The sequence below is a fragment of the Hetaerina americana genome, unplaced genomic scaffold, assembly GCF_022747635.1.
Source record: "Hetaerina americana unplaced genomic scaffold, ioHetAmer1.1.p SCAF_5, whole genome shotgun sequence".
Classification (NCBI taxonomy): Eukaryota; Metazoa; Arthropoda; class Insecta; order Odonata; family Calopterygidae; genus Hetaerina; species Hetaerina americana.
This window is the reverse complement of record NW_027287095.1, coordinates 83,321,802-83,333,979: the sequence shown is the minus strand read 5'-3', so window position 1 is coordinate 83,333,979 and position 12,178 is coordinate 83,321,802. Positions and strand designations below refer to the sequence as shown.

The following is a 12,178-nucleotide window of genomic DNA, read 5'->3' as shown; positions in this document are numbered from 1 at the left end:
GCAAAGTGAAAGAAACCTTACATACTCCCGATGAATCCATGAGCAATACCTAGTGATCAAGGTTACATTGAATTCCCTACCTTTACCAGTACTCTTGATTGATTTTCAAGTTGATTGCCACCCTGGGAACAGTTGGTACAGGTGCTAATGCAAATTCAACGGGGAAAAATGCATTTTTAACAGGTCAAAATTGGGAACTGATGGCAAGCCACACAAATTGCCCAATCGCTGGTGAGAGCTGACACAGAGAGACAACAGACTTTGAGAATTTACCTGGTGGAACAGCCTGCACCGAGGGTGACCCGCCAGCAGAAAACCGCCTCTGCTTCGGCCAGCCTCCCCCACCATTCCTCACCTCCCCTGTCAGCATTTGGTTCAGCTGGTTGCCTACACCACTGGCACTCCCCAAGCCCCGACCCTTGTGGCTGTGCCTGAGCTGGTGATGGTGGTGGTGGTTGCTGACATACTGGTTGTGTGTCTGGGGGTTTGTCGCCTGGGGCAATGGGGGTGAGGTCACCGGAGGGGGGTGTGTGTGGTCAAACTGGGCCAGGCAGTGTGTGTGGGGCAGCGAGGTGAGGTGGATGGGCGGGAGTCGGGACACTTGGTATTGGTGGTGGGGCGGGGGCATATGGGCCACTGTATAGGCAGGGGCAAGGATGGCCTGTTGATGGGAGGGTGGAGGGGGACTGGCACTGCCTCGACCACTGCTGGTACCACTACTACTGCCACTTCCCACACCGTTGGTGATTCCTGCCCTCACGAGATCAATGCTATTGTTGTTGGGAGAATTCACTCGGCTGGGGTGGCCTGGCTCACCGTTTGTCTCCGAGTCCTGTTTGAGGCACATGCAGATACAAAAGAAGGGTTAAAGAGTTGTCGTGGCCACAGAAGCTTCTTCACATTCCCATTACAAAAATCTTCACAAACAAATTCAGGCGGTCCATTCTAAAAATGAAGAACCATGGCAGTGTCTAAAGACATTGGGTTCTATTTGGATTTCCTCGAAATCAAAGGGTTCCAATGGCTTACAGGTACTCAAGAGATCATCTATTGAGCAAAAAATCCATGCTGAAATCTCCAGTGAAGGTGGTATATTTTCTAAGCAATCCATGGCATATTTCACCAAGTGAAAGGGTGCACCCAATTTTTCACTTCGAAAATACCAGTTTTCTGGACCCATTTCAGTTGTGGGGTATTTATACCCCGGATGATAAAAAAAAGTAACATACGACAATACTGAACCACCTCTCCTGACTCAATGCTGATCTCCAGGAACATTTAGTATGCTGAAGACAGAATAATGCTTTACCAATTGACAATGATATCATGTTCAAGACAAATGCCTCAACTAAAACTATATTATTCACACAAACCATTAAAAAAACGAAAAAAAAACAACTAATTATCTCCAGAAGTGTAAACCTTGTTAAGAGTGATAACCAATTTACAAACAAACAATACTTGTACTTTTTAAAAACAAATGATACTTTAGTCAATAATAGTAATAGTTTATCAGCTCTGTCAGTCTCTTATGAGTTTCATTCATACTTTTCTGAGAGACTTTTGACATTAGAGAGTTCAAAAAAACATCAGTCATCATTGGGGTCAGCCAACTAGTTATTTTGTAAAAGATGAAAGAATAATAATATCTTCAGGGATGTATGTATTACATAGCCATTAAAGTTGCTCGTCATTGGGCAAATTCGCAGGTGATGGTAATTGTATTCTAGCTCATTACATTTTTTCCTGTCACAACATTCAATCAAGTAATCATCATTGGCCATCATTCTTAAGATTGGTTAGCTCTCTACTCAATCCTTCTGCTGCTAACTTCATCATTCCCACATGTTTACTCTATGGCCTATGTCATTATTTGTTTCATCTGACACTTTCCCCTGCAGTTCCGCCCATTCAATTTTCTCTTGATGACTGTCTTCATCAGATAATCATGTTTCAAAATCTGAAGACAGCTTTCACAGGCACACTTCTTTAGGGGTGGTGACGAAAAGAATAATTTTTAATGTTATTGCAGTTCAAAAATCTTAAATGTAAAAAAAAGACTATGGTCAAGGATTAGGACTTAAGGACTTTAGCTCTTCTTTTCTAAGTTTTCATTTGACTCTTTAATTCTTAATTAGTTCTTCACCATTCTCTCCTGTAGCATGTCACTTAGACTACTTCAAATCTTCTCTATTTTGTTGCTATTATTATTACTGCCGCAGTGCCACTCAATGCTTGGCATTAAGTGGCAGTGAGGCATTACTAAATTACAATAAAAGATTTTCCTTACTTTCAGGTTTGTGTTGCTCGCTATTTAGTAGATTATCCTCTTCTTCTGTGTTCCTTGCCTATGCTTTCATAATAATCAGGTATTCTCTTCTGGCATCTTCCATCATCGTCAATCCTACTTCCCAAATAGCAGATCTCTTTCACTTTTTTTCAAAACTTTTGATTCCACAGTTTTATTGGTCATCTTCTGCTTCCCTACCACAAATTATAAACAATTGTTGCCACTTTTGGGTTGCCCACACGTAATTTATCAACTTTCATCTCTTTCTCAAAAGCTAACAATTCTCTAGCCTGAAAATCATAATGTACTGATTTCTCAGGGAATATACGTTCTTGGAATATTTTCCTTCCATCATTGTAATATAACTCATATGCCCTTCAATAAGACTAATTCTGAATTAACCACATGCTGCTGCAAATTATGCATTTATTAGGCAATCTGCACTAGTCAACATATTGATTCTCTAGAGCCACAAATGTAACATATAATATTGTTCCATCTTCCTCGTTTATTTCTTAAGTACTCTAAGGACCTAATCTTCTTCCCTTGCACCTTTCTTTTCCTGAATCCAAAATGGTTTTCATCAAGGAATTTTTCTCAATGCTCCCTCCATCTGAAGATGATTCTCATCAATATATCCATATACTGCCAGGTATAATAACATGTATTTGCCTGTGGAGAGTATGATTATATTCTTTCGGAAGTTTTGCCTTTTGTCTGTTATTTTTAAGTCTTTGGAAGTTAATTGAATATTTCTAGATGAGCAGATTACACAAATGATTTTGTACATCTTCATTAGTCTTCTCCCTAGTATTTTTAAGAAACAAAACCATAAATTCCTCGCCTCAGCCTAAGAACTTATGCCTTGGCCATGTGCTTAACTGCTACATCAAATTCTTTAGTATAATCTAGTATAGTATAGTCCCTTAATGTGTCTTCATCAATATCTTTTAACCGAATCTCTTCCTCTGAAGAACTCTTTCAATCTCTTCATTTATTATCACCTTAAACAAAAAAGTTTCTTTCTAGTTCTGGACTTTATTGTATTACCTGGTTTGGGAGTAGTTTTTCACTAGCCTATATGCAGCTTTAATATTTCCATGTTTCCTTACCACCATATATATTGATTCAAAAACAGAGGCTGTTGTAGAAATCACCATTGGTAAAATTGTTAAGAATGGCTATAAGCCTCACTGCAGGGCAGTTGGAGCCCATTCAGCTGAATTAAATCTTATAAGTTCAGGAGATACCATAAGTAGTAAAGCCTTAAAATTTGAATCAATCTAAATTTTTTATTGCATTCTCCTGGTTCTCAAATAGTTTTTTTCTCCCACCATTATTCCTTCCTTTGATGTTATTTTAAATCAAAAATAAATGCAACTGTGACAGCAGCAGTGGTTAGCACATCCATTGCACTACTGACCAGAAGAGGAGACTGCGGTTAAGTGTCATCTTCAATGGGACAAACAAATGGTGGAGATTTTGGATACATTGATCAGTTTACTTACTACATCTGATGTTAGTATGTAGCTAGATGCTGGAATGTGAAAACTATCATATAATATCTAGCTAATCCCAAGAAACCACAGAAAGTTTTCAGGGAGTCATCAACTAATATGCATTCCAATGCAACCATTTTAGTGTTTTCACAGCAAAAATTTTGGAGGGTAAGAGGATGCCTCAATAGCTCAACTGGCTAAAGCACTTGGCCAGACATCATGGGATCTGGGTTACAATCCTGGCCAAGGTGAATGATTTTTACTCTGAAATTGTTGCATTGCAATGTCTTGCTAGCTTTAAGGGGCAATTAACGAAGACCTCTACCTCTTTAGATAGCTTTTGCATTCTAAATACACTCCTAGTATCAGAGCTCTTCCTTAAACCTATAGCAAAGATCCTTTGTAAAAGACCATGCTGATTAAACTATGTTCCAGAGATAAAATCATCCCTGATTCATATCTCCAAGCGGGGTTAACTCAATAAACTAAATCAGTATACACAACCATTGAAGGTAACTCGAAATGTGAAGACCTTATTGCAGAGAAGAAAGTTAGAAAACTTATAAATGGAAAGAATGATACAGATGTTTCAGGAGAGGCAGATGTGAGAAGACCTCCAGTGGTCGTCTTCTGTAGTTTTCAAATACCCCATTCTGCTACAGCATACAATAGATCAGGAGAAGATGATGCAAGCATGATTTCGCATAATTTGGGAATACAGTGAAAGTCTATGAAATATTCATTCAGGTATGCATGATTCTGATAGCTTTTATGATAGTTTGGTGGGAGTAGCAAAAATATTGAATTGTGAAATGAAAGTATATAACTTCAAATTCCTGAAGAGCAGAATTATTGCAAGGATAACATAAAAATCGTTTGTTTGTATTGCTACCTAACTTATTGCATAAATTTTGCAATGAAAAAGCAACAAGTATCACTGGACATCAATTTTCTTTCACATGACAAGAAAAACTTTGGAAAGATTATCAATAATAAATACTTGAGTGGCTGCCGCACACAAAATCAAACCTTAAGCTTATGACATGATAAATAGTTGAGGATATTTAACAAGTACCCAGTTATCTACGGTGAATTCCATGACTGAAATGCCTATTGACTCACTACCATCATCTTTATCATAATTAATTTATTATTTAATAATGATTTCAATAATTAAAAAAATGGTAACTTGAAGGAGTTTTTTTCTTCACCTACTCACTGTCAAAGTATTTGCTTGATAAAAATTTGGTTCTAATGCTCTTGGGTTACCTGTATCAGTTCTAAGCAAGCTTTTGCAAAGCAAAGTGCAATTTACAGCCATGCAGGTCAATTTACAATTAGTTCAAACTGTATGCAAATTGCATTTATGTGTTGGCAGATGTCTTTAGACTTTTCCTGGTAAACCAGAGAAAATTTCCAATCCTTTGACGAAGATATCAGACAGAATTACTAATTAGCAGGTTTAAGAGTTTAAGAAATATTTCATATTAACCCTAGGGTTTCAGCTAGCCATTCATTTTGAACTTTTAAAAGCCTTTATCACAACTGGTTCTGAAAACTATGCAGAAGAAAAAAAATCAACACAAAGGGATGAGAATGATTAAGTAACATAACTAAATACAATTTTAACTAACTTTTTTACATCTAAAAACTAATTATACCAACATTCACTGGTCACTTCTAATCCTATTTTGGTCCAACCGCTTGATGGTCAGGTCAGGTGACATTACTTATGAAATATTCATAAATGAAGCTGTATTTTGCGCTGACTTTTGACCAACATATTTCCTTGACCTCCCCATTTTTCCAGATTTCATTTCAATCGTTCTTATTTGGGGACATATGAGTGACTGTGAACAACAATACATACATCAATAATGGATGCAGTTTTTTATGAACAGATTTTAAATGAAGTAGCATTTCCTAGACGTGTTATCAGTATTTATAACAACAAGAATTACCACCGACCATTTACTACCATTGATTGGTTACTGCAAGTAACAGGCAAACGAGAAAAGGCGACTTCATTTTTGAAAAAATCTATGCAATTAGCTTCTGTTGAGCACATTATGTCCAGTATACTGAGACATAATGTGTACAAAATGAAAGGTGAAAATAGTTGTAGGGAAGTTATAATTTCATTATTCACCAGCAGCATTCCCTGCTTTCCCATTAGGCAACACGCTTGTTTTTTGTCATCTCTGTCATACTTATTTAAGAGTGTATTCATGCAGCACATGACTGAATATAGGAGGACCAAGGTAATTAAGTTGCTCTAGGTTAATGATTTTTCAGTGAATTTCTCCATAATATAGTTTAGAGTTTTCAGTGAAGTTGGTATTTACAGTGAAATGAACCTTAAATAACAGGGTATGCTTGGCATACTAATTTTATCAGTTGAAATACCTTCTAAAGAACTATGAAAGCATGAGAGCTTTTTAAGTCCCTAAATTTATTCTTGTCAAAGTTTTACCAAAATTGTGCCAATTCTAAAAAATATTCTTGTTCCAGGATATAAAATACATCCATCTGATATATATACATTTCCTTTCCTGTACAACAAACTTGAATGACACCTTGCAATTACCAGACAGATTTCATGTGATTAAGGCAAATATGCTCACCATTTACCAAGCCATATCAATGTAACCATGCCTATTATAAGCATTTGTTAATGATGAAATATCAAATTATTATGGAGCCATTCAATAATTTTGGAAGGAAAAGAAATTTCTAACCATTAAATATCTGCTAGCAATATCCATGAGAAACTTCAATTGTTTCTAAATTAAATAACAACAAATTAACTAACATATTAACAGGAAATCATTATAAAGATGAATACCATAACATAACTCCAATATACTAATTGAGATCGGCTATAAGTTAAATCTTTTTTGCCATTTTATAAATGATTGATTTCGATTGTCCACAAGAGAACAAAAAAGAAAATTAACACTAGAGATTACTGGCATCATGGCTTGAAACTTACAGGTTTTTTTGATATCCTTCTGCAAAAGAGAAATTCCTATACGTAACCATCTATCAACTATAGGTAAAAATTTCATACTTACAGTTCTGAGCAAGTAATGATAAACCAATGAAGTCACCGATGCATTCAGATACCATATTTTTTTACTAAACCAATCAAGAAGTAATAGCAAGTGGGGGGCGAGCACCTAACTTGCAGCAGGAGAACGCGAAGGGCAAAGCCCTCATGGATAAATAGCAACCCACACTCACCGATTCACTCGTCACACTGCAGTTTGAGCTCCCTTCCACACTGCCACTCGTCGATCCCGTTACATCACTACCACTCCCCCCACCCCCCCCGTGTCCAACACCCTCACACGACCCCGACGAGGAAACGGAGTCATCATCCTCCCCAGCACTACCACCCCTTGGCACACTGCTGCCAGTCCTGCGTGCCACCGCAGCATACGAGCAATTCGTTTGAGCTTGCTGCTGTTGGATTTGATAGAGGTGGTGGTGTGGGGAGGGGATCACGGCCGATTGGATAACTGGGGCAGGAAGGTGGCTGGGTGTTGCAGAAGAGGGCGTGACCAGGCACGTCAGATGGGCTGTTCGTGTGCCCGTCATCACTGGAAGGGGTGACACTGTCGAGGTCGAGATGGACTTGGGCGGGAGGATGTACGGAGGGGGGGGCGTTGATGTTGTGTTCGTCTGTGCCGGTGGCAGTACCCCCCCCTCCTCATTCACCTCATTCTCCTTTTCCACCACCGGCAACTGAACGTTCTCCAGAATCCACTGACGATATTCAATTACCTCATCTGTGACACGAATGATGCGCCCCAGGATACTAGATGTTGAACAAAAAAGATAGTATTAAAACAATTTAAGTACGTACAGTCAAAGTAAAAAAATACTAAGCAAGTGAACATATGTTTGAGCTGTGGAAAATGATTTAACTTCGGCTGTGCACTTTCTGGATCAAGGGAGAAAAGATATGATAATCTAAAAGACATTGACTAAAATGTTGCTAAAATATGAAAAAATGTATAAATGAATAAGGAATAAATATAAAGAATAAGGATGTATATCAGACTAGCAAAAATTTCATTTTTAAACAGAGTACATAAAACATATCCAAGCAAAATTAATTCTATTTTGTTTGATGGAAACATTTTGAACTATCTCCTAGGGAACATCAATGCATTGTAACTTCCAAGGTAAGGATTTATAAGTAAACATATATGCGAGCATGTGTCTGTATGCGTACATGTGCATGTAAACCCTTTGGAACAATTACAGGAGTTTTTAAAGATTAACAATTATATTTTAATAGAAAACTATTAATAAATTCCCTAGAATACCGACCCTACAATCTACTTCAATCACCTAATATTTACAACATATTTGAATGCTGATTCTAAGACAGCCAACTATTAAAATTTCATTCTCAACCACTGAGATTTTCCCAAACCTAATAAGCCATTATTAGTTATAAGAGTGTACTATTGAAATCACCTTTCAGTAAATATTAACCTAGTCGTATATTTAATAGTTCACTAAAATTAATGGTGAACTATAAACTGACTTTTTGAACCTTAAAATTATAAATGAAATCTACTGCTAATCTGATGCAAATTGGATTAAAGTTATATTGACGATTTTCAATGCTAAAAAGATTAATTTCATAGATAAATCTTCGCTAGAATTTTCAGTCATTTTTGTCGATTTGAAATAAAAATGCAGAATTATAGACACAAAATAATGCACTGTTGAAATTATTCATAATATTTCATCAACTTATTTTATAACTAAGCCAATTATGTAATAGGCATTGGAAATATTACATACCATAGCAAACCTCTTCCATATTCATTAGGCAGAGAAAGCACAAAAAAAAACCTTAAAATTTTTCCAGTACTATGAAATACTGAGCATTTCCTATCCTGTACTGATTGTGTTTGGTTTTTTCAATTAAAAAATCTATTTATCTAAAAAATTCCAGAAAAGTATATGCAAATGAGACCCAGCCTATGTTACAATGCCCAGAGACAATTTTCAGATGCGTGTGTGTATACATATATATGATCCACTGGTCTAGGAACGAGCCTTCATCTGACACTGCAATATATTTTGTAAGTGGTGCCTTTCTCTTCTTCCGAGGATTGATGTTACAAACTTCTTTAATCAAGGTTACCTCTTCTAGGGTGAAGATATTAGAAATCACAATTGCTTTCATGAAGTACTACCCTTAATCTTATTGCCCCAAATTTATTCATTATCAAACTTAAATCCGTTTGCATTTAAACATTTGGATTTTGAATAAGAGAATTATAATGATCTGAGGGGAGCAGACTGTGAGATTTCAAATACTAACCTTGTCCTTCCAAACAAAGAGGGCTCCCACATATGTTAACCATCATTTGAATACTGTCGAAATCAAAATGATTCCTTTCCCTTCACCCCTTTAAGCAATTGCGATCATAACCACAATGATGCCATAAATAAAGATATACCAGGTACTTTGATAGACACATAGGAAGTTGGTGAAATTGTCACACAAGTATTGCCATGAACATTTGTGAAATGCTGCTGCAAATGCTGATTATTCTGGTGGTAATTATATAGGGCAAACTGTTTCTAGCCCTAAATATTTAATAGAACTATGACCAAGTAAACTCTCTCAAATTTCCTTTGAATTTAATGCTCAAGGGGAACAAAATATGCACCGGCTAACTATGGTAATCTTTCTCAAGGAGCTGATAGTTTGTTATTTATATTCGATACCATAAATAAACATATAAAAGTGCTTCAATAGAAAGATTGGACAGCATATATACTAAATATGAATATTGAGTATTACGTGGCAGCTTAATGTAAGCATTTTATAGTTCATTTTACTAGACATAATCGGGTAAGGGTTGAAACATATTATTCAATTTGCTATATAATGTACCTAAATAATTTTAATAACAATTCCTTTTTCAATGGTTACTCCCATGCAGAGGCATTAGAATAGTTTTGGGATTTGAAGGGGAATAAGTATTGATGCTGACACCAATAGCTTACATGTGCCTAGCTTTCTATATATTTTATTGAGAGTGACAAGTGGTTCAGGTAAGAAAGAAAGAGACAACAACTCACACAGGGCCAACCAAATCTTCCTCATGCTAGGTTCAGCATGATATATCAGTGGTGCTCCTTAGGTGACAACTTATATAAATATTTTTCTACACTGAAGTGTATTGTCAAATAAGTAATTAAATAATCGACCCCAGTTTTATAAACCAAAAATTACTTAACACAAAATTGAAGTTGTTCCATTTCTGGTCGGAGAGACTTTTTTTCCAATTTGAATTTGCACTTTCACCTTCCCCACTACCCTTGTGTTTGTCTTTAGCAAGTATTTCTGTCCTTTTTCCAACACATCAGGACATATTTCCACTTTTTGCCAGATTATTGTGTTTGAATGTGAAGTTGGCCAATATGGCATTTCATCCTCCTAGCTATGCATGCCATTAAACAGACTATGTATACTCTTTATAAAAATATATGACTGCTTTTCCTGTTATCCCTCCCTTATTTGTGTATTTGCACATTTCACTGGCAGTGGGTGAAATAGCTCTTGAGTGCCAGTTCTTGGCCAAAGAATTGGGGAACTTGGTTACATAAAACCCCATGGATTTCAGTAGCAATTCTGTTTCTTCAATAGCATAATTGCTAGAGCATTGTCACAGCAAGTCAAAAGACTGGTACTAGTCCCAGTCAAGGAGACTTTTTTCTACTTATAATTCGCACCTTCCTCACCAGCCTTGTGCTTGTCCTCTTTCGGTGTATCTATCCCTTTTCCCTATACTTATATCCATATGAATATATGTATATTGTACGAAAACAACAAATGAACCCCATTTCCTCTAAAAGCACGAAGTAAATTACCACCCGTCAATTCCAGTTGAAGCTAAAACAACACCAAAAAAATAGACAGGAAGAATGAATCTAGTGTCTCTGTAAGGAGGGATTTAAAATGGAGAGGAAAAAATTACTGGAATCTACAGCAATTAACTATTATGTATTTCAATATCCCAATCTATTTCATATAGTTGCAGGGTATTTTTTTCCAGCATTATTCCACAATAGATCTGTGATTTTGTAACAAAGAAAATATGCATTTCTATTTCTGAAATCCCATCTTTTGGAGACTCATTTTTCAAACAGTTAGCATGCAATAGTGCTTTATTTTACTGTTAGTAGTAGTAATTCTTTAGGTGAGGTGACCGATAGCCAAGGTCATTTGCATCATTAGGAATGGTTGAGAAAGGAAGGGTGGAGAGAAACCCAGTGTTGGCATTAGCCTACTCTTAATGAAAGGCACCAAGGGGTCCGCAATTTAATATCCCATCTGATTGATGGCATACTCACCCTAAGTGCTCTACACTAAGCACAAGTAGGGAACGTAATACAACTGAAAAAGATCTGCTATCTCCAGGATTTGAACCAGGGCCCCCTGGGTGGAAAGCCAGAACGCTAGCCACCAAAACATTGCAATACCCATTTTACTACTCTTCAGAATTGGACATCAGTTGATAATGACTAAGATAACAGCATGAATAAGCCTGAATTCATGAAAAGTGTACCATATTGATAGCAGGATCATTCTCTGGATAACTAAGTTGTTGCATAACAGTAAAATAAAATCATCAGATTGTGAGTCGAGCTTTATGCACCAACAATGAGACGATCAATTATACGAAGAGATTGATTCTGATTCATTATGTATCCAAATACAATCGTTGGTATTGATTTGATAGGAAAACAGCCTACACTCTGTAAAGGTGCTTAGAATACTTATCATGGTTTATAAAGCCATGTTAACACGTTTTTACACATACATACACGTTACACAAAAAAGGTAAACGTAATTCCATTATTGCTAGATAAAATGCAATTTTGAAAATAATAGTACTAATTTTAATGTTGATGCTTTGTACAATGTATTTTACAAAATATTTACTGTATAACGGCCAGACTAACTATTTACCCATGCCCCTTATGACAGTGGAGGGACTCCCTGAATTACTTGTAGTACATATCTTCAACTGCATTCATTTGTTTTTCATTTGTAAAGAAATGTAAGCTATATTTAGCAATAATTTTACCTTTGAACAGCACTTCAAAACATTTTAGACCTCTCCAAACAAATTAACAAGTATTTGAAAGTAATTTTTAATAATGATCAATCCAGGGGCATTAAAGACATCCAGGCAACATGATAATAATTATTATTGTGCTGCCAGTATGTCTTTAGTACCCCATATTAATATTCTAAAAGATGCATATCATCCACATTAATATTTTTCAAGCCACACGTCCTATTCAAAAAGTATTATTATTAGCATGGAGATTTTGAATAAATACATAC

The 12,178-nt window shown here is 36.3% G+C and overlaps 1 protein-coding gene across 1 annotated transcript in view; it reads right to left on the bottom strand.

Annotated features, from left to right (window-relative positions):
- The window catches only part of LOC139694130 (non-canonical poly(A) RNA polymerase protein Trf4-1-like), a 47,450-nt gene that overhangs the window by 11,148 nt on the left and 24,124 nt on the right, over nt 1-12,178 (bottom strand). Inside the window, exons 7-8 of the mRNA XM_071592561.1 lie at nt 7,033-7,609; nt 274-832 (exon numbers count right to left, since the gene is read on the bottom strand). Coding sequence (XP_071448662.1) covers nt 274-832; nt 7,033-7,609 — 1,136 coding nt within the window. The remainder of the gene's footprint in view (nt 1-273; nt 833-7,032; nt 7,610-12,178) is intronic.